Below are 25,117 nucleotides of genomic sequence, written 5' to 3'. Positions count from 1 at the left end.
TAAGGAAGGTTTTGTCATCATCGATCATAAATGCCTCCCTTTCAATCTGTTCACCTAGCGGAACAGTGCAAAGTCAGGCAGATGTTCTAAAAATTTTATCCAGTGCTAACCAAACATTCAGAGAAAACTTTGGAGCGGTGCGCTGGAATGTTATCAGAGAGAAGAAACAATATGTCTATCCTTGTGTTTGGGTACATTTTCTTGAGTGCTTTGACAATTTTAGGCAGACATTCCTTGCTTACTACTTCTCTACAACTGCCTTTGAATTCCAACAAAACTCACTCTAAAACTCCTCTCACTAAAAAATATAGCCACAATTCTCTTTCTCACTGATCTGCATTTTCAAACAGCCAAGGGTTCTCATCTTCAAACACCCACACTTTGTTCCGAGTCTTAGTCAGGACATCATAATATTATAGCCAAGTATTGTCACCTGTCACAATAGTGTTCACATAAGGAGATTTCCCATTTTCAAACGTTCTTGGCAATTTTTTTTCAGCATTTCACAGCACCATGAAACATGATAGCCATCTAATCATCAATCAAGTTATGCAGCACCCATATGGTACAGTTTTCTAACCTGAAGGTGATCTCACAGAACAGTATGAACTGCTGGTGTATTAATGCCCAAGAACACCTCTCTTTGGTAGTAGGTCACATGTCTGTCTGTATCAAGCATTTTTCATAGTGAAGCAATGTTTTCCTCACAAAGATAATTGACCTGATCTTGGACCACCCTCAAGGCCAAAATTTCCTCTTTCAAACTCTTTGTAGCACCTAAATATTGTTGTACGATGATGACAATCCCCACTAAACAATGAATCATTTCTTCTAAATACTGTTCAACACTTAACCTACATGCAAAATAGTCTGGTATTCAGTTTTCAACCAAGACAACATCACTACCTCTTTTTACTAATACAACTAAAAAGCAAATAACACCGGGACTATGAGTAGAGCAACTACAAGCAGGTTGGGAATGTGTCTTAAACAAGTGCTAATGCGTAACCACCTTGATGATCCATTCTGTCATATTGTAAATCTACCCAATGAATCATAGAGCTTTTATATACTTTACAATTGGTACACTAAGGAAAGGTAAGAACTGATTTGGTTGTAGAATTTGAGGGAAGAAAAAATAAACTTAATACTATTGTGTGAAACATAAGACTACAAAGACTGTAAACAAAGTTAACTGTCTAACAAATTTCATGTATAAATATGAAACAATCAACTATAAATGGATTCTACAATTTTATTTTTAAAAAAATTGTGATGATAAAAATTTTTTCATGGATAGTATTACTTGTATAGGTTAGTTTTTGAAGAAAACTTCTGAAATTTTGGATTTATTATGTGCTTTTTGTTTTGGGTTTATTAAACTTTTGTTTACTTTCTTCATTAGAAGATAAATGAAAAACAGTAATTCTTGAAGAATTACTGTTTTTCATTTAAGGTGCTTTAACAATGGTTTGGTATTTTTTTTTTAATGCATGTAATTTTCATGCATTACAAGCCTCCATTGATTGGTATTCAAGTTTCCAATGGTGCATTATAAGACACCCACATAATCTAACATTATCTGTCACTGATAGAACTATTTTTCTTACTTAGCAGTATTATAGCTATACAAATGTCTATCTTGTTTAGGCTCAACTGTACCAATCTTATACATCTGATATTACATCAAAGTGACAATAAATTTTATCTTTTTTTTACTAATTATCTAGGACCTGTATCTGCAGAAAGGAAATTGAAGGGAGAATAAGATACCTCATTGTAAATGATCATACGTAACTAGTATCACAGCCAAATTGTTGTGGACAGACATATGTGCAATATCTTCAATAATCATCCTTTCAAAGAAGACAACTGCTAGGGCCAGGTTAAGAGAGCAGGGTGACTAAGAAAGTAAAATTATCCTAGTCTTGGCTAATAAGTCATGTACCAAGTACAATGAGTGAGCCGCTGCATTGTCAGGATTGTTTTGAAGTAGTATTCAGTTCTTTCATCATTATTCGTCTTTCCAAAGCGGGGATGTGAGAAAAGAACTTCTAGATACCACTTCAAAGCAATCCTTACAATGTCGCAGCTCACTCATTGTATTTAGTTACAAAACTTTGCAAACTACATGATATTTTTTCTAATCTTTTAATAAAAATGTTATGATACGATATTTTCAGTAAGTTGCACTCTTCTGTTATTTCCTGAACTATCAAATGATTTTGGAATTCATGATTTCACACACTCATGCAGCATGTACTTCATCACACGTTGTTGAGGGCTGTTCTCACCACAGATCATCAAATATTGACTGACAATTGTCCTTTAATCACTTTAACCATTCAAAACACAAATGTATGGCTCATGCACGTTTATGCAAGTTTATTACCATAAACTTATTTCATTATTTTATGAATCTCCATTAATGTTTTTCTAATTTTAAATATAATTTAATGTTGATTCACTGTTCTAAATATCAACCTAAAAATAGAATAACATAAATTACACTCTACACATATATAAACTGTAGAAACTCAATGAATAACTACAGTAAAATGATTCAATTAATGGCAGACAATTCAAAAAGGATACCTCAATGCAGCACTATTTACCAAACCCACTGGGTTTGTCTAGTGGTGAATATGTCTTCCTGAATCAGCTGATTTGGAAATCGAGGGTTCCAGCATTCAAGTCCTAGTAAAGTCAGTTATTTTTATACAGATTTGAATACTAGATCGTGGATACCGGTATTCTTTGGTGGTTCGGTTTCAATTAACCACACATCTCAGGAATGGTCAAACTGAGACTGTACAAGACTGCACTTCATTTACACTCATTCATATCATCCTCACTTATCCTCTGAAGTAATACCTGAATGGTAACTCCCGGACGCTAAACAGGAAAAAGAAAGAAGCACTATTTACCAAGAAATGTTACAACTGCTTATATACCCTATTTAAAAAGTTCCAGAACATTATGAAAAGGCAACATATAAGCAGAAAACTATGTTTAGTTTTTTTTTATGACTAATAAATATGTGGATGATTTTTTTCACCACCATTTCAGAGATATTACAAATAATAAATTATAACTTTTAATAACATTGATTTTTAAAAAATTTATTTATTATATTCTCTTTCTTAAATCCATAGATAATAATTAACTGTATTCTGATGCATTTTGAAGAAAAAAAACAGTTAATGAGTGAAATAATAAAATTATAAATTTTTATTCTTAATAAAAGCAATCTTTCCTAAAATGTTTAAAGGCAGAAAAAAATTTAGGCTAAAAATTAATTTATTTCAATAATTTTTGAAATCTCAAATATAAATTAGTACATAATTATATACAAGGTCATCCAGAAAGTAAAAAATTTGGCTGAAATAACTTTAAAACAATTATAAATCCAAACGGCTTGCAGTTAAAGGCGTTCCCACAAAGTGATTTCTCCAAAGCATTTGACGGGCTCTACCGGCATTGCAATGAGTGTATAACTAGGGAAGGATTCTAAGTAGAGGGCTGATGTGAGTAAATTCATTTATCTTTAAATCTGTATTTTTATTTAATTTAGTTCGGGAACTTTTCAGACATACTGTGTTATTATAATCTGACTATGAAAGAAGAAACGTGAGTTTAAGCCATTACAAATTAGTAACTAAGAGTTATAAAAATAAAAAAAACACAATATACATCAAATAAAGTCTGCTCTGTTTTATATTACTTCATCTAAACATTTCTAAAAATGTTCAAACATATGATTGCCTATGAAATTAGAATAACATTTACGAAGAGAATCGATCAAAAATGAAATAAAGTATTCTCCAAATAGCATCTTACTATCAAAAACATTACCAGTCAGAACAATTATTAGTAAAATAAACATTAAACTGTTTTATACAAAAAAAAAAAAAAACGTTTTAAATACTAGAAATGTAATTTTTTTATAAGAACCACTGAAACTGAAATAACCTAAAATTTGGTGAACATACAAATAAAAGTTCAGATTTTAACATATTTTTAATTTGTACTTTACTGACTTATTTTGTAAAGGTTATTGAGCTCAGAAATCAAGTGTACAAAGATCAGAGGCATAAAAACAGTGTTCTCCTACATCCTTTAAAAATGTTAATGATAACTTCAAACAACTTCTTAATAATCTACATTAAACACAGAAGAATTTTTAATGGATGTTAATATATTTTTTTTACAAATCTGTTACAAAATATAACACCTGAAACTCAGATGTGTTCTTTCATTATCTTGACTAAAGATGTGATAACTTCTGTTCACTTAATATTTTTGACACTTAAATGAATTTGAAAGCGAATTAATAATTTTCAACATTAAAAACTAACAATAATTACTTGGTAAATATAACTAAACTTTCCTTATTTCTCAACATACACACAATTAAAATTAAATCCGAATCCAATTAAAATTGAATTACAAATATATACAGTTACTAGTTTTACATATCATTATACGGATATGCTGCTAGTTTTGTCACGCATTCAGAAACAGCTTTTTTTGATTTGTAATCACTTTCACAACTACCAACACAAAAATTATTTTAGAAATGGAAACAAATGAAAATCATTGGGGACCAGGTATGATCTTATGGTAAGCGACATGTCCCTTATTGTCCTAAAAGTTTCAAAAAACCAGATCATACTTTATACTTTACATTTGTTAAATATTTTTCACACACTTAAGGTGTTCAGGAAAGCTGTAGTAATGCATTAATGAAATTTGGCTAACAATACTGCAGGTGTCTGATTTTGAATAAAGGTCACCCGTGCAAGCACTATGCAGAAATAATTTTTACTTCTGGATGGACCTCATATAAATACATACAAATAAATACTGACTTATAAAGCATGGCAGCACATATTAGTTCAATATGAGTAGCATATTCACCACTCTGTGACATCAATTTTAGATAAAAATCCTTAGACCCGGTAGTTATAGTCCCTTCAGGAAATTGGATCCAATTTTGAGACAAATAACTGACAATGTTTTGACGAACATTATAATGCAAATTTTGATCACCATGCATTACAAATGCTATAGCTCTGAAGAAACAATTACCATCTCCTCTCACACCAATTACCTGCTCAAGAAAACAAAACAAACATATGCCAATGAAAAAATAAACAAATAAATGCACCACCTTAAGTGGCATATATAGTATATTTTATATAAGAAAAACTCTCAGACCATTCAGAAAAAAAAATTCTCTTTACACAAATTACAAAGATAAAAACATCAAGACCCGAAAGTAAGGAACACAATACAAAATTAAATTGGAAATAATTTTTCACTCGTACACCTGCACCTGAATTTACTCAACTTACATCTCTTCATAGTTTCAACAGGAAGTCAATGACATCACGCCTGTTTTATATTAATTTCTCATTTAAATCAATGTATGTTTTTTAGATATCTTTTATAAAAATAGGGTATATTTTTTTTCATGTCTACAGAGAATTATTACTCAATATGAAAGGAAATTTTGACTTAACAAAAAAATAAACTAGTTTCCAAGAAAAAACTTTTATTTTATTAATAAACATTAACAATATTTTTTTAATACCCACTCCATTTCAATTATGCCATATGTTTATTCCAGTCTTTTCTAACTAAATTTTTTTTTTTTAAACAAAGACTAAAAATTACGTTTTTTATCTAACATATAACTCCATGTAACACATCAAATTAAACAAGAATACTAAAATTTAATATAGAAATTATAAACTGCATTAACATACAAATAATTGCTGGTTGTAAACAAAAATACTAAAAATAAAATTAGCGACTGAATGCAACAATACCACTATGCACACAGTAACTAACAGCAATGCAACAATTGCCAAATATGTTCATTTATAAATGACTGATTTTGAAATTAATATTTCAAAATAGAGTAAATTTCTTACAAAAATTCCAAGATGTTGTATCTCCTGCACTAAAAAACACCAGTTTAGAAAGAATCAGGATTTAAAAGGCTAAGTTTTATAATAGTAAAGGTTTTATGCCTATATTTCCTAAATAAAAATAAAAAAGATGGATTAAAGTTAGAAGATGAAATGTAATGAGCACCAACAGCCTATTAATTTCATTACCTTCTGATTGCAAAGTGTGATGTAAATATAAATACAAAATTTGTTAATTACATAAGAATTACATAAGAATAGAAAAGAATCTGAATACATTTGCTTAAAAATTTAAAAATTCTCCCTTCAAAACTGAAAAGCACAAATAAATAACCTAATTGTGCACCAAGAATATGTATTGAGCAACAGAAGAAGCAGTAACAGAAAATAATGATATTTATGATCTTGTTCACGGCACTGAGAAAATAATTCAAAAATGATGGTGCTCTTCTAAAACTGATTTATCAATATTACAACTATGGACAATGGCAAAGTACACTAAAAAGCGATTTTAAGTAAATACTATGAATGTATGCTATGAAAAAACCACTGATTAGATTTTTACTAAAAATTATGATAAGATCAAAACAGTGTGATTAACAGATACATAACTAACTAGCAGAGCCGGCAATACTTCACTATTGCTAGATTTGAGTATATATATAGATTAAATGAACAAAATTGAAAGTTTGATAAAACATTAACAAAATGAACATTACAGAACTTCACAAAATTTAACCTTTCTCTTTTTACCCTTTTCTCCATTATCCTTTTACCATTTTCATTTTTACCATATTCCCTTTTCCCACTTTCCTTTTTCCTCTCCCTTTCCCTTTCTTTCCACTATTTCTTCTTCCCTTATTTCTTTCTCCCTTTTATTTTTTCTCCTTTCCATTTCCTTTTTTCCATTTTCCCTTTCTTCCTTTTTACCTTTTTCAATTTTTTCCTCTTTCCCTTTCTCCTTTTTCCCCACACGCAAATCGGTCCAGTAGTTTTTTACTAGCAAACACACATATCGGAAACAATGAAATGGAATCGTAAAATATTTATTGTAATGTGTGTTGCTTTTACGACCAACAGACAGAGCTGTTTTTTAAAAAAAGCATGTTTTTACCTGTCACAGGTGTGACATCTTAGGTATATAAATAATAGGTACATAAAAACACACACATATTCGAATGCAATGTTGTGTCAAAATTTCAAAGCAATCAGTGAAGAACTTTCAGAGATTTAAGATTTTGAACAAATGAATACTTACAATTTTATTTATATAGATGTCCTAACACTGCTTATATCTTCTACATCTTGAACCTTTTATATTGTATTTTAGTGATTACAAAAAACAATATGAGGTCTGTTCAGAAAATAACCAAACATTTTTAATTACCTGCCAAAGGAGAAATTTAGTGACGTGTGGTTAGCAGCATTGTGTTCCGGATAACCTCTTCTGTAACCACATGTTCTTCAATAGTTAATATCTTGTTTAGTTTTTGTGTTATTGTTTTTTGTTTATGTGTTAGTAAAGATTTTTGTAATGTGAAAATTTCAGGAGCAATGATGCAACATAAAATTTTGCATGAAACTGGGGGAAACTTTCACAGAAACATTTCAACTTTCGAAACAAGCTTACAAAGATGATGTTATGGATTGTGTGCAATGTTTACAAATGGTTTTCACAATTTAAAGTTAATCATCAGTCAAGTGACGAAGAACCCTCAACCAGGAAGATCTTCGACTTCAATTGATGGCATCCACGTTCAGAAAATTAATGATCTGATTAGTGCAAATTGCCAATTGACTATCAGAGAACTTGCAGAAGAGGTTAGCATCTCAAGTGGATCATGCCATGACCTTTTGACTGAAAAATTGAACATGCATCGACTTGCAGCAAAGTTTTTTTCCTCATTTGATGACCGAACAGTAGACAGTGAACAGTGGACATTTGGTGGCAACTTCCTGAACAAGCTGAACAATAAAACATTTATAGAAAGTAACATAATGGGAGATGAAAGCTGGGTTTATGGCTACAACATTGAAGCAAAAGTTCAATCATCACAATGGATTGGCAAACACACCCCCAAGAAAGTATGTCAGTCTCAATCCCATGTCAAAGTGATGCTCTCTGGTTTTTTGATTTTAATGGAATTGTGCATTTTGAATTCTTGCCTCCAGGTGAAACAGTAAACCGAACATACTATCAAAGCATTTTACAATGGTTACATAAAAAAATCCACAAAAAGAGACCAGAGTTGTGGTGAGAAAACTCATGGTTCCTTCACCCTGACAATGTGCCACACAATCAGCTTTGTCAATTTGTCAGTTTTGTGTCAAAAATCAGATGACTGTCCTCCCTCAGCCTCCCTGCTCACCAGATCTGGCTCCTTGCAATTTTTTCTTATTTCTGAAATTAAAATCGGTGATCAAAGGATGCCGTTTTGAAATTATTGAAAACAGTAAATCAAATTCATCATGGACCTTAAAGACCATTTCTAATGAAGTTATCCAGAACTGCTTTGCCAAGTGGAAACACTGCTGGGACACAAATGTAAGATTATATAAAATTATTATATTACATAAGATTAATGTTAAAAGTAAAAATACTAATGTACAAGAAATGAATAAATATATCACCTCATAAAATGAATGATGATGACCTTCAGAAATATCTTTTAAAGAATTTTTTGTAGAAATGCCTGAGCTTATGGAAGCAAATCTAATAGGTAAAAAAGCATTACAACGAGTTCCATTAATTTCCTTAATCCTTTTAAATGTGGTAGTATATTTATCATCTTGTAGATTGTGAGAATGATTTAGAAATGTGTTATCAGTAGCAGCTGATAATGCTACTAGACTAAAACACGAAGTAATAACTATGCAGCTAATAATAGGGGCTATCATTATTAAAACAGCTATACTTTTATCATCACAATTATTACTTTGATATCAACTGAAAAAAAAGAAAAATTTCAATGAATAAATACAATAGAATAATAGTCAAAATGAAATGAAAACATATCTTTATTAAGCTACTGATTCCAGAATATTAACTTTATGAATTTTCTATAACTTCAGATTCATCTGAGGTATAATTTTATAAACAAAAATCAAAAATATCAAAGGGAGGAATGTTTTTCTTCAGACAAATTATGCAATTGTCTAAAGTGCATAATTTGCACTTTAATATAAACAATTATTATCACATGGAAGCAGCAATCTTAATTAAAAAGACTGTTTTTATATCAAATCTGTTCACTTATTATTTCATTTATAACTTTTATTATCAATTTAAATGAACATACATGTGACATATCTTTTTTTTATATTTATTTTTATTACTGTAGTTTTATATTTTTAAGTAGTTTTTACAGTCCACTTTCCCAAACTAATATGTTTTTCTAGTTTTGTAAGAGTTGATAAGTGGAATAAATGTAACATAAAAAATCAAATAAAATAAATAAATGGAATATGAATTTTATATGTCTTTTATGTTTTATATCTTATCATAAATTTCCTATTTGTTGTACAGATATAAAATTTATCACGATTTCTGTTACTGCATTTAATTTTGCATACACCTATACTTATTACATTACACATATTATAACTTGTATTTTGACATTAAATTATTGTTTTTTTTTTTTACACTGCTTAAAAGGATTTCTTTCAACATGTACTTCTATTAGGAATTACTTTATATTTTATTGTGAAATACTTTAGTCCCTGCATAATAGTATCTGTGCTAGTTAATATTGTACAGTATTAAAACATTTTGTATTTCTATACACTATAAATTTTTTTAATTTAACTTTACTTATAATTTATAAATTTCTTTGTTACTAAAACTTATACGAGCTGTATTGTACTATAACATACATGAGCTATATGTTTTATTGTAAGATGATCATTCAATAATAAAAAAAGACAAAGCAGCAGTAGCATAAGTATTTATAGAATAAACTGAAACTGTCTGGCGTTCAAGTTGGTAATCCTGATGTATAAAATATCAGCTGTTTGAAAAAAATTTCCATTATTACAACCTCTTTTGTTTGTTTCAAAATGTCGACTCTACTTGAAGCATGTATGAACAGCATGCTCTGATAATATTTTTATTTCTGAATGTATAAAACCAGCCAAAACTCACTCATGAAAGTTAAATTAGTATGGTAAGTGTATTAAACATGTAATTTTTATAAGCATATTCAACAGCTTAGATCGAGGAGAACAAATGTTAGGTTTTTATCATTGTGGAAGAGAAGAGGAGTTTTCAGCTGATGCTTTGCAAAATCACATTAATCATCTTACTCATACGGAATGATGCATAACAATTTGTGGTAAAAGTATTGGCATTGACCATTCCATTATTCATGATACATTGAATTATCATAAAAAGTGTTCAGTGGGTTTTAAGACAGTCAATTCAAAATTACAGACACCCAAATTCACATTAGTACGATACTTAATGCTTTTTTATGGAAGATAATGTTTTTTTAAATCGCATAATAACTGGTGATGAATTCATAACTTTGAGCCAGATTGGATTTTAAATTCAAATGTCAGAATATGCATTGGAAACATCTGAGTTCACTTAACAGGAAAAAATTCAAAACCTATGCTTCGGCTGGTAAAATGATGTTTTGACACTATAAAGACGCAATTTTTTGTGATTATTTGGAATAAAAGCATACAATCAACAGAGAATTACTACTGTGGAACCCGCCGAGGAAATGCCCTAGTTCTTTCTCAAAAGGCATAATTCTTCTGCATAACACCCACACTATACTGCTCAAAAGACAAGAGGGAAGAAGCTACTCAAAACAAGGGTCGGAAGTGTTGCCATATCCACTTTACAATTGTGCTCTCGCACCATCAGAATTTTTTTTTTGTCCTATTTGAGTATCATGTTCGAATCAATGAGTGGATCAAGAATATCCCAGACATCAAGTGAACAATTCTTTACTAATGGAATAATTAAGCTCAAAGAAAGATAAGTCAAGTACCTAAATGTAAGTGGAAATTTTGTTGAAAAGTAGGCCTTAGTTTCATTGTCACTGAATTATTAATTTTTCTACAATCATTTGTCTCTTTAATAACTGAATGACCCTCATACCTAACCGCATGCTACAGTGCATCACAATGAAATATACTCTGATTTTGTGCTAATATGAATGGGACAATGGTTAGTTATGGTGACGTCCATTTTCTCTTAACATCTGTAATAGTATTTTTTTTTTTTATATTTATTAATACCTGTAAAGCCTATTCCATTTTTTTATTTCTAGGTTTTAATTTTTTAATTAATAAATCTAATTTATTAAATTCAATAATGAATACATTGACATATTGATGTATAAAGATTACTAATACGCATTCAACATATCTAGAGTCAATACAAAATAATTCTTTTATGTCTTCTTTACACAAATAACATTTTCTGGTTAGAGTACATTTTAAATAAATATTTTCTTTTTCTTTTATCTTCTTCTTTCCATAAACTTCATCTCATCTTTCTAGGCCAAACACCAAGGAAATAATATCAGTCCTGGCTCCATCTGTAATAGCATGATTTCACCTACTTCTTTACTGGGACTCAACAAGGTAGTAATTGCCAAGGGATTACTGTTTCTCACCAGATTTTACAAAAAAGCCAAACTCCTAATCAAGGTGATTGTTAAAACCAGGCCTTCCCTTCTTTTCATGAAACCAACAGTGAGGGATGAAAAGAAATCATTTTCCAGGGTGTAAACACACCCTATCTATCTATGTCTTCTTAAACAAGCGATGTATATAACACAAGAGATATTTTGTAATTCAGTTTGGCATCTTTTCCACCTCAACTTTATTAAAAGTTTTTAAAACATTAGAACATTAAAACATAATAGCTTAAAAATCAGCTTAATGCAGTTTAAAATTTTAACATCCTATAGTATATAACAATGGTTTGAGCAAATCAAACTATGTCTTTTATTTTAAAAAAGACTGAATCTAAAAGATTATAAATAAAAGTTATAAATTATAAAATTATAAAGATTATAAATAAAATTTAATTTTGACATAACAATTTACAGAAATACAACTAAACTAACAGTCCCTCATTGAATCCATTCACAGCTACCATTTTCAAGTTACAAACAAGGAATATGATGTCTTTATACATCAAAAGTTAAAAATAGGCTGTTTTTACATTTGCTTTGTTTTAAACAAAGAATTATATTGTTAACTGTAAAAAATATTTTTATAGATATTACAAACACAAAATTAACCAACAAACATTTTGAAGAATCAAATGAATTATATTTCACTATATTTAGACTTAAGTTCAGTATAGAAAGTACCTTAATTGTAATGTTCATTGAAATGTATATAAACATACATCCATTAACATAGCCTACCAAATTATCAAATTATATTATCTATGCAGATTTTATTCAAATTGTATTTGATCTAGATAAACAGAAGTTTACAATAAATATATGTTTTAGACATCAATAAATCATCACTAATAATGCAAATGAACAAGTATATCTTAACTCCCACCAGCCATAATCATTACAACTATTTTAAAATGAGAGATAAAGAATATCTATATTTACACAGAGCAAATACTTTGTTACAATAATAAGTAATATATTGGCCGTTATAATTAATTCAACACATTACTATACGGCACCTAAATTTTAATAATCTATTTTTTTTTAACATTATATAATCACAAAGTCAGACAGATATCAAGTACACTCACTCACCTTTAATTAACGTTGCATTTTAGTATTCCTGCATCTTCATAGAATGTAACTAAAATAATTTGTTTACAATTTTAAAATATCTTTTATTTTTTTAAATTTATTAATTCTTTTCTACTGAAGTGATCCACAGTGTGCAAATTTACCATACAAACTGTTATTTAATTTGAAAAGTCATATACATTATTATAACTAAAATGTTATAAAGTTATCATCACTAACAAGTACAGAAAATTTGTGTTTGTTTATGAGGAGGGAATAATTTCAAAAATACTGAACAAATTTGAAAAATTCTTTCCCTGCATTTAACAACATTTTAACAACAAAAATTTGAATATTCTAACATTTGAGTTCCTTTTCAAATGTGTTCTATCCTCAGCGATAAATAAAAAACTTAGTGGTATCAATGACCATTATTTTTTTACTAATCACCATTATCATCTGTGTTCTATCTGGTGGCAAGTATCTTACACCACTGCTACTTCCATCCCTGTCATGAGCCTCCTCCTTCGCCCACTTGTAGTTTCTAAGCTTCACCTCATCTATTAACTTTATCCTTCTTCTTCCTAGCTTCCTTTATCCATTTATTGATCCTTCTGATGCAGTTGTCAAGATTCCACTTCCTCTAACCACAACTCCTACCCAGTTTCCTTTTCTACTGTGTAAGTGTACTTTCTTCTTTAATCCTGTTCGTTACTTCCTCACTTTATCTGTCCATTTTACTTTCTCCATATCCACATCTCAAAAGTCTCAATCCAGTCCCTCTCACTCCTCTTAATCACTCGTTTCATGTCCTACAAGATATTCTACTAGCAATTGGTTAATCTCTTCTTCCTTAATTGGCCAGACTTTTACTACATACTTATTTCCTCATCTTCGTGAAGACTTCCTTTGCCACTGCTACGCTTCATTTCATTTCCAGTGTGTACTTCCAGACCTCATATCACCACAGTCCCTAAATATCGGGAATTTTTTACTTTTTCTATTCTTCCTGCACTTCGCCTTACCAGTAAATCCTTTTTGTTGTTTACTTTAGTTATATTTATTTCCATTCTTTCCTCCAGGAATATTAACAATTTTTAAAATATGTGTGTGCCACCAGCTACAATTATTACTTCATCAGAAAACCTTATGTATCTTATTTTTTCTTCTCCTATAATTAATCCTTTTTCTTACATATTCCTTATCATATTTTCAATGTAAATGGTGAATGTGTCTGTGAGAGGGAGCATCCTTGCCTAACACCTCGACTTAACTCACCTCATACTTTCTCACCTTTCTTCATTAAAAATGAAGCCAATTTTTAATGTCTTCATCAAAAATAAAATGATGATAAGAAAAACACAATGTTTGTCTCAAAACAGTTTTTTAATTAGCCTTCTATCTTTCCATTTTACTTTTTCTTTTAAGAATCTCATTTTGTCCGATTTGATTCTAGCAAATGCTTTCTCTAAATCTATGAAATACTCATTCCTCTTCCTATCTCTAAATATCTCTTTCCTATCAACCTTATTAATCCATTTCCACATTTCCATTTCCTTTCTATTTCCTAAAGCCAATCTGTCCCTCATTCTGTTCAACATTTCCTGTATTCTCATAAACAATATTTTATGGGCTAATAAACTTACTGTTCTGTGTATTGTAGATTTTCTAGTACCATTAATCTTCAGGATTGATATCATTACTATTTTCATATTCTTCAGGACATTTTCCTGCACAATATATATTATTACTCACTTCAAGTATTTCTTCCGCCTTCCTCATTTAAGCATTTATAACATTTTATGGGACATTCATTTACTCCAGACCATTTTTTATTCCACATTTTAATATGGATCATCCTTTAGCCTCTTCAGTTACCTTCTATTCATTTCCTATGCTTACTTCCTCAGATTTCTCTCATACCATATACAGATCTCCCAAGTACTCCTTACATCTTTCTCCTTATACAGTATTTTACCATCCTTATCATCCATTTATTTCATTTTTACCATTCCATTTCAATTTATCCTAAGTAATGAATGATCTTCACTTTCCTACACATCATATTGTACTGCCCTTTCTTTATTAGAGCCTCAATATCAGTGCATTCTTCCTTCAACTAGCTTTCCCTAGTCTTTTATGTCTCTCCTTAACTCAGTTTAATATCCCAAATGCATTTCACTGAACGGTATACACACTTTGACATGCTGTCATATGCTCTTACCTAGTGGTCTCAAATGGAACTTAATTGAACTGGAGTAGATGTTGTCCTTTTCTATAAAGTTGATTTTATGTATTTCATGTATTGTATTATCGTTTTTACGTGATATTCGATATAAACTTCAGTATATCGAGTTCTGTATTTGACCGGTTACTGTTTACCATCTTCTACAGTATATGTGTATCTGTTTATGTTTACAGTTTGTTTAGTTTGTTTGTTTGTTTTAGTATTACTTGTTTTTTTAAAACCAAATAAGTATTTTTCTGTTTATAATAATGTTTTAAGATAGGTAGCACGTTTTAATGAACTGTTTACAATGTTACCATGTCGAACGGAAAAGAAAAAAAAAGGTACATAAAATTATTTAAAAGATTAATTAAGATAAGAATTTTAAATTCATTTATCATACTGAAAAACATCTAAAATCAGATCATCTTGCTTTCAGACTGACTCTTATTAGTGAACTTATACAACAGCATAGCGGAACAGAAATAAAATCAACTGGTAGACCATCAATCCACCCAAATACCGCAAGATTAACAGAACATCACTTTCTGTAAAAAATTCTACCTACAGGTAAGAAGGCAAAGCCTCAAAAGAGGTGCATTGTATGCTCCAAGAATGATAAATGAAGGGAAAGTATGTTCTGGTGTCCAGATTGTGAAGCTGGTTTATGTCTGGAAAAATGTTTTAAAGATTACCACACCAAAGTGAACTTTTAAAACGTTATTATTTTTTTAAAAAAAGACTCATATTTATACTTGTAAATACTGAAAAAATATAAACATTAGTATTTTATAGGGTAAGTGAAAATAATTGCAGTTTTTATAATATAAATATAGAATATTTTTAATTTAAAGTTGCATGTGCACATTTTGCTTATTTTGTGAAAAAACCCACACAGATGGGGAGTATGAATGAACAAAGTAACAAATGGCTTAAAGGTTTAATTGGTAGAAACATTTCTGATGGTCAGTTTCAAAATGAGAGTATTATTTAAAAAAACAACTACTTTGGATCCACTATAAAAACCACTAAAACGTAATACGGATCCATCTATGAATGGATCCATAATTTCAATTAACTATGAGATATAAAAATAAGTTGTGAAGGAAAAAATAATTTCTATAAAAATTGCTGGGAATTTCAGCTTTTCGTTAGAAAAGACAAAAGTCACTTCCTGTAAGCAAAGAATCCAGTATAAAAACCTACACTTTTAATTTTTTGTTGTTTATTGTATACTACTATAGTGAATATTTCTACACAGCTGAGATTCCCGACCAATTTAAATACAGATTCTTTCTTTCACAAACCTTTCTTCCAATACATTGTTAACTGAAATTATGTATGCACCATGGCAGTGTTATTAAAACATGTTTTAATGAGAAAATACTTTCCTAACTTTACTGGGAACATAATTTTTGTTTTTTAAGTGGCTACCACATATTAAAACTGGCAATAAGAATATTTTTTTAAAATAATTTACAATAAAACTCACTTTTTAAATATACTGATACATTAATTTCTTTAAATGCATAATTAATCATAAATCAAATATTATACTGCTTTGCTTTTGTTGAAGATTTTTCTTCTACCAATGCTTCTGAAGTGTGCAATGCTTCAGCAAGTGAATAATAATGAAATATACATTTTACTGATTAAAAAAATATATATATATACATTTTAAAGCATATAATATATATTTTATTTGCTTGGCGAATCAGTCACTTCTGAATCACTTTCACACTGCAAAAGGGATTGTAAAAAAAATCAGACCAAAAACAAAGCATAATAAGTTATGATATTAACTTTTGATTAATAAGTTATGTATATTCTGCTTTATGATGCATTTCTAGTTTTATTAATACTAATTTTTATTTCTTCTTTGAACAAAGTTATGTAACACTGCACTTTACCCCCTATAGATCTCAGCCAATAGTCTTAGCAATTTTATCTACCTCCAGTTAGGAAATAAGAGTCCTTAAATAGTTCTACAGATATAAAATTGGGACCCCACCCTCTTTTGAAAATATATTAAGCAACAAATAATCAACATTTACACAGAGAGCTAATACAAAACAAAAAAATAAGGTTGTCAACGTTATAAGGAAAAAAAAGTTCAACAACAAAAAGAAACGCAGAATTTAAACTAGAAATGGGAGAACATTTACACAGAATGATATAACAAATAGGAACTATTCTCTCCAGGAAAAGAAGCAGTCTGAAAATGACAATTAAAGAATATAATTATTTTATATCTTATTAAACACAAAAAAACTCCACATTACAATAATTAATAGTGCAGATACTTACATAAACTCTGTTGAAGTAATCAATAATCATCCAAGTTAATTTAGTTTTAAATATGGCACAATCATTATAATTCATCTACAAGTAAACAAATCATAAATTCCACAGGTTCTTCTGTTTCCTTCCATAAATTAACACATCTCTCATGGTTCATTAGATAAAAAATGTAATTCACGTTAAGTAATACTTCTTTAAAATTAAACAATGCAGATGTAAGTAATGAATATGTATTAACATACATGTAGCTTAAGCATTGTTTTAAATTTAATTAATTATCACACAATATGTAGATATAATCACACTGAATTATATAACAGCAATTATTTACATTATAATACTGAATATTTATAAAAAGAACTGTAATTGGCTGTAAAATTCATGCCAGTAACAAATAAATAAATACTGCAGATTAATTACAAATATAAATTTGAAAAATTAACATTATTGGCATGCACACAATAATAATCTTCTGTACGAAATGCTTTGTCTTCTTAATGTATCTATATATTTTACAATTTGCATAAAATATATATAATATTAAAATAATTTACTCATAAATTCATTTTGAAGCATATAAGAAAGGTAAAGTTGGATAATTAAGAACTAATGGTAACGACTGGAAATCACAAAAAGGCATGGCTGCCGTCTGATGAAATGTATCTTCAAAAGTATGTTTTTTCATGGGATATGTCGTTTTATTAAGTAAATTATTTGTTTTATCATCGATAAGATTATGTAATGAAGAAGTGGTGCTCGTTGTTGGCATAATTCGGTTATTATAGTTATTGAGTTTAATTGTTGATATCGGTTGTTGTTTGTTATTTAAACCTAAATGATCTTTACAAACAAAATCTTCTGAACAGATATTACATTGAGGTGGTAACATTGGTGGCTGTATTTTTGGTAAAGTATTTGTAGTTGTAGTTGTTGTCGTTATGGTTGTAGTAGATGGTAACGTTGTAGTATTATTAACCGATGTTGGCGGTTTATCTTTATTATGCGACCGCATATGAAATAATAAATTACCTTTCATTGGAAATGCTTTACTACATACTTGACAAACAAATGGTTTATCTGTGTTATGTTTTTCCATATGTCTAATTAATAATTCCTTTTCATTAAACTGTTCATTACAAATATTACAATTTAAATTTGTCTGCATAACATGTTGTTTCATGTGCTTAACAAGATGTTCCTTTCTCGTAAATGATTTTAGACAAAATTCACAACAAAATGGTGATTCACCTGTATGAACCCTTATATGACTCTCTAAATGAGCTTTCCGTGTGAAATGTTTCATACAAATATGACATTGAAACGGTGAACCACCTGTATGTTGATAGGTGTGATTTTTCAGATGTTCTTTTCGCGTAAAACTTTTTGGGCAATATAAACATTTGTGTGGTGCCTCACCCGTATGATGACATATATGATTTGTTAAATGTTCTTTCCTTGTAAATGCTTTTGTACAAAACATACACTTATATGGGCAATCACCTGTATGTTGCCTAGTATGATTAACAAGATAATCTTTACGTGCAAATGCTTTTGGACAATATTCACATTTAAATGGAGTCTCTCCAGTGTGCGATCTTACATGATTAACTAAATGTTCTTTCCTAGTGAATGCTTTTAAACAGTAGCTACAACGTGGTGATTCATTAGTATGGCGACGGACATGATTTGTAAGATGTTCATCTCTTGTGAAAGCTTTATTACAAAAACGACACTGATATGGGCTTTCTCCAGTGTGTAAATGAGTATGATTAATTAAATGCTCTTTACGTGTGAACGTTTTTGAACAATACTGACAACGATGAGGTGACTGACCGGTGTGCTGACGAACATGATTCAATAAATGATCTCTTCGTGAAAATGTCTTCATGCATATTTCACATCGGTCAATGTTCACTCGATCTGTCATCGTTCCTTTTTCTCTGGAATAAAAAAAAATGTTAAAATTAAATAATTAATATTAATTTTAAAAAATCACAGCAACATTTAGCTCAGTAATTTTAATGCAAACTACGACTTTAGTAACCACAGCATCTGAAAGTAACACATGTACCCAAAATCAACATAACAAAATAATGAATACAAATAAAAGGTATGAATAAAATTTACAAGGGTCGTTCAATAAGTCCTTAGAAAGTCCAAGAGATGGCGCTTGTAGTATCGAAAATGGTTTGCTTTTAGTAAGCGCCATTTGCAGCTAGAGTGCAAATAAAGTTTCAGCTGTTCCATCACATGATTTCACTGTCATAGTCGATTGAAGCAACAAGCTATTGTTTATTTAGTAAAATGGAAAAAAGTGAGTTTCAAGTGGTGATTAATCAATTACATTTAAAAGGCTTAACACTGAAAGAGATCAAAGCTGAGTTGGATGAAGTTCATGGCGCATCTTCTCCTGTGTTTTCAACTGTTTACAATTGGGTAAATGAGTTTAAACGTGGCCATGCATCCACAAAAGATGAACATTGTTCAGGATGTCCAGCAGACGTGACCACCCCTGAAATGATTGACAAAATTCATGAAATGGTTTTGAGTGATTGACAAATCATGTGCGAAATAGTTGAGGCCACAGGCATATTGCAAGGTACAGTGGTTTTCAATTTTGCATGAAAAATTGGGTGTGAAAAAAATTTCGTTAAGATGGGTGCTGTGTTTGCTCTCAGTGAAGAATAAACGCAATTGTGTGGTCAACCTAAGGCTGTTTCGGGGCTTTTCTATCACAATCCTTGGGTTTCTACGTCAATACATAACTGTGGACGAAACTTAGATACACTACTACACTCCAGAAACAAAGAAACAGTCAAAACAGTGGATTTTTGAAGGCAAACAGGCTCCAAGGAAGGTGAAGACAGTGAAACTGGCCAGCAAGGTGATGGCCACGGTTTTTTGGAATGCACGCATTATCATTTACACTGATTACTTGGAAAAAGGACAAATAATAACTGGAGAGTATTATGCGTCATTATTGCACCAGTAGAGTGAAGAAATAAAAAAAAGTCCTCATTTGAAAAAGAAAAAGATGTTCTACTATCAAAGCACTGCACAGGTGCACACCTGCGCAGTTTCGATGGCCAAAATTATGAAATTAAAATTTGAATTATTACAACATCCACCGTATTTGGCCCCCAGTGATTTTATTTATTTCCAAACTTGAAAAAATGGCTCAGCAAGCAACAATTTACATCAAACGAGGAGGTCATCGCCCAAACAGTGCTTACCTTGAGGACCTTCTGAAATCTTACGTTTTGGACAGCTTAAAAAGTTGAAGAAATGCTTGAAAAAGTGTAGAGTTAAAAGGAGATTATGTTGAAAAATTAAAAAAAAAATCTATACAAAATAATCTGTTTTTCTAAGTAATTACTGAACAACCCTTGTACCATTATCATTAATGGTACATTATCTACATTATCTTGTACCACTATCTTTTGTTAAGACATTCATATCTTGTTGACAGATAATTTTTTATTACATATTTTTTATAATTTTTTATTTTTAATCAAATACTACCATAGAAAACAAATAGTTGGCTACCCATGAAAATAAAATATTTGCTGGAAATCATCACAGAATCACAATTTTACATACACTTCCTTAATAACACTTTTATTATGGTTTAAATCCATACAACGTCTATGAGTATGTGAATTTTAAATAGTTAATTATCATATGGTTTTGGTAGGGTTGGAATGTCCGGTTTTCAGCAAAGTGATCAAAAGTAGAATAAATTTCTAGCTTTATTTACATCTTAAAACAAATTATTAAGACAAGATCACCTAAAAAACAATAAACAGCAACGAATCTACTACTACCATTTATTTCATAGCTGGTAACCCATTACTACCACTTCCAACCATTTCTACAGTTAATATTCGATACTATAGACTAAATCTTTCAGAGGTCAAACTCAAAACAAAGCATTTTCAGAACTACTCAAAAATTTATAAACACTTTGATTTATCTCTGTCTGGTAACTTCTTTATATCGTATCCTATGACATGTATCTGGAACAACTTCGTCAAGGGTGATAATACAAGTTTATTATCCTGGAATGTAGTTGTTTCCTTTAGGCAATGATTAGAGTTGCCCATGACAATGTAAATGTAAACTGACGTATACAACTAAATGTAAAGCAACAGAAGCAGGGCTGTAAAATGGTCCTATTCATCGTTACAGCAGAGGATGATAATAAAACCCCTGCACAGAGTGATAATCATTAAATTTACAATGCCCATAAAGTGGGAATAAACAGTTACTTTTCACAGAAAGAATATTTCCAACAACAGCAAAAAGAAAATATATCACCATGGGAAAGTTAAAAAAAAATAATCTAATAATAAAATATGGTAAAAGTATCGAATAACCTTTTAGGAAATGGAATATTTTTGTTTCTTCTTTGTCCTATATGGTATTTTACAGAATGTTAAATAACTGAGACCTTTGGTAGACATGCCTAAAACATTCAGTCAGTATATAAACCACTGTTAATAGGAAGTTACAAAGACTATACAGACTGTTCATGGAACTTGATTATCTGTATATTGAGTCAAAGCCTCTAACCAGTCTGTAACTGGGTAACCACCACCTCCTTGGTGTAAGGTAGGTGGTGGTTACCACCACCTACCTAAACTGCATCAAGGAGTGACCTCCTCCTCTCTTATACAGCACAATTTATTTGGCCATCAAACACCTTATGTCCGAGATATAATTCCTTTTCCAAGTCCATTTGACAGCAAATTGTTTTTGACAAGATTATCATTTCTTAGCAGTATATATATTTTACTCTACCAGGTTCTGCTGCTTTCTCTTTTTAATTTATAGGCACAAATTTTCCAGAAGGTAATATAATTTTGAAAAAAGGGATCTGAATATTACAATAATTCATTTTATAATGAGGATTGGGGACAAATGTTGGCCAAGATAACCTAAAACTCTTGGAAATTTATTTTTTTCCTTATAGTAGTACACATTTTAAAAAAAAAATTTGAATGGTGTTATATTTCAGGAGTAAAGTGAAGGTACAGAGTGAATAAGCTCTATTAGTACAAAGATAATGTAAAGATCACAATTTTTTTTCAATGCATTTTGAAAAGTAATTGTTCAAATATTGTAGCAATTCAGTTTCTGTTATTTATGTGGATAGAACAATGGGCATTGGATTCTGAACCTCTCTCTTTTGATATGTAGGATGTACTTGAAAAACTAAAATTTGGATCATTGTAGTATTTCCAGTATTTTAATTTCTTAGAGGGTTAACAATATGACAGTTGTATGATAAAAACTTTTCTCACATTCTGACTTTATTTTTATCTATAGATTACCATGAAGTGGTACCACAGGTGTTAAATTAGAAAATTACACAATTAGCATTCTATGACACTAAGGAAAAACAATAGTTGCAATACACTATGACACTACCCACTGGGTTTGTCTAGTGGTGAACGCATCTTTGCAAATCAGCTAATTTGGAAGTTGAGAATTCCAGCATTCAAATACTAGTAAAGGCAGTTACTTTTATACAGATTAAAATACTAGAATATGGATAACTGTGTACTTTGATGGTTGGGTTTCAATTAATCACTCATCTCAGGAATGGTCGAACTGAGACTGTACAAGACTACACTTCATTTACACTCATACATATCATCCTCTGAAGTAATATCTGACGGTAATTCCCAGACGCTAAACAGGAAAAAGGAAAGACACTATGACATTAGTTGCATAAGCTGTTGTGGATCGGCCAAGCTGTTGTGAGCCCAGGCATCAGTGTCATGGCTCACTTCAAGAGAAAGCAAAGTGCATGTACCAGTTTGCAGAAAAAAAAACAGTGCTGTCATACAAAGAAATCTTTTTTTCAGTGGATGAATTATAGCCTATCATAAAACTTTTCAAGTGATAAAAGCATACATCTGATGTAAAACTTGTTGGAAACTGGAAGTGTTTTGAAAGGACACCCACTATATAGGCCTAAAACAAATTCAAGTATTTCCAACTCAAGTCCAAAACATTCAGTGTGTAGTATTAGTCGTCAAATAAACATCATGCACAAGTTGTGCGGACTGTGCTCACAACAGGTTCCCAGAAGGTTGAATAGATAGAAGTTCTTGCTGGCCACCCCAAAGTCCCAATTTGGGACCGATGGATTTCTTCTTTTGGAACTACTTGTAAGACATCGCATGCCAAGAAAAAATCCATTCATATGTCCCAATATGAAAGTTATATGAATTTTTATGACTACAGCAAGATTTTCATTGTACTAAACCAATGACAACAACCAAAACAAGATTAAGAAACATTATAACACATTTGTTTCCCAAAATATGAAGATTTGATTTTACAACTTTCCTGTTACATATTTTTTGGCTGATAGCTTACTGGTTAGATTAGCCATTTGGTTATTTAAACAAGAATTTCTCTTCCACGAGATAAAGATATCATCTTCCATTTGGAGTATTCCATTTAATTCAACAAAATTTCAAAAATGTTATTACTTACTACTTACTATCCAACGCCCACTCTTGGCTGTTAAGCCATTTTGTGACGCGCTGACCAGTATAGACGGGCTTCTGTGTAAAGGAGGCCTTCATCATCCATCTGCGAGTGGTCCAGAGCTCTGCAGGTCTCCAGATGGTCTGCATTCATAGTTTTGTGGCTGCGGAGTTGGCATGCTGGAGAGGTCAGAACCCGTATCCGTAGGTGCGAGGCCAGATAGTCATGTCCGGTTTTTAATCTAAGTGCTTCTTATTAATATGACTCAGTTTTTAATCTAAATTCAGCAACACTGACTGTTCAAGGGAGGCTATAGCTTGTAGGACCATGTGTGACAAGGCTCTCCCACTTCTTGCCTACCGCTGATTCTTTGCGGTTTTCCCCAATCCATTTATTTACTGCAGAATTTATTTGCGCTTTGGCTGAGTAAAGAGAAGGAGTGCTGGAAGCCTGAGGAAGAGAGGCTTCCAGCTTTGCCAATTTGCCAGCCATTTCATTACCATATATGTTAACATGGCTGGGAACCCATTGGAATTTCAACTGCCAGCTTTGACATCCCAGTTCATTTAAGGTCTTCCTGCAATCCAGAGTTCTTGTGCAGTCAGTTATAGTGTTACGTGACAAGTTCCGAATGGCTACTTGCAAATTGACAAAGAAAACTGCCTTCCGTGTGGAAAAGATTTCAAGTTGCTTGACAGCTGCTTGAATTGTGGCAGTCTCTCCTTCGTAATTGCTCTGTGACGTGCTAACTGCAAGATGCCCCTGGAAGTGGCGGCAGTAGTATGTGACTCCTGTTTCTTCTGTTCCCGGTATTCTGTATAAATGTGTAACCATTCCATTTTAAGTTATATTTGTCTTGCAACAGGTGGTCGAAAGAATCTTGATAGGTTTCAAGTGATGTTACATTTATAAGTGTCACACCATACTTCTCATATAGGTTTTTATATGCAGTGAATGGTGCAACTTGGGTTTTGAGCCTGCTTGTTGCTTGCTGGTAACTATCCCACTGTTGCTTATACACTCTTCTCGAACGTTTCCAGAGGCGCAGTGCACTTCTTTCACAGTGGACATGAAGAGGCTCCATTTGTATCCGAGCCTTCATAGCTGCCATCAGGGTGGATTTAGCAGCACCGGCTATTAGTCTCAAAGCAGTGTTCTGGACAAGGTTCATCTTGTATAGAGTTGTGGAGCCGGCAGTGACTGTCACCTCACTTTTGTATTCCAGGACTGGTCTAAAGTATGTTTTATACATTGTCATTAACACTTCCTGGTTAGCTCCCCATTTCGCAGCAATGAGTCTTTTCAGTAGACAAATCCTTTTTACTGCTCTTCCCATGCATTGTTCGACATGTAGTTTCCAGATGAGTCATCGGTCTAGGGTAACTCCCAAGTAGTTAGAAACGTTGCTTTCTTCCAGTGCTTGACCTTTT

General features: G+C 31.1%; 1 protein-coding gene across 1 annotated transcript; it reads right to left on the bottom strand.

Moving 5' to 3' along the window:
- Window positions 1-17,748: 17,748 nt before the first annotated feature.
- On the bottom strand, window positions 17,749-24,858 carry LOC142330423 (uncharacterized). Its single transcript, XM_075375661.1, has 2 exons — window positions 24,614-24,858; window positions 17,749-19,126 (listed from the first exon to the last, which is right to left on the bottom strand). Exons 1-2 carry the CDS (start codon window positions 24,856-24,858, stop codon window positions 17,749-17,751), a joined length of 1,623 nt encoding a protein of 540 aa, XP_075231776.1.
- Window positions 24,859-25,117: the final 259 nt, after the last annotated feature.

The sequence above is a fragment of the Lycorma delicatula genome, chromosome 9 (assembly GCF_047948215.1).
Source record: "Lycorma delicatula isolate Av1 chromosome 9, ASM4794821v1, whole genome shotgun sequence".
Classification (NCBI taxonomy): Eukaryota; Metazoa; Arthropoda; class Insecta; order Hemiptera; family Fulgoridae; genus Lycorma; species Lycorma delicatula.
The sequence above is the reverse complement of the archived record's forward strand: the minus strand, read 5'-3'. Positions and strand labels throughout refer to the sequence as shown.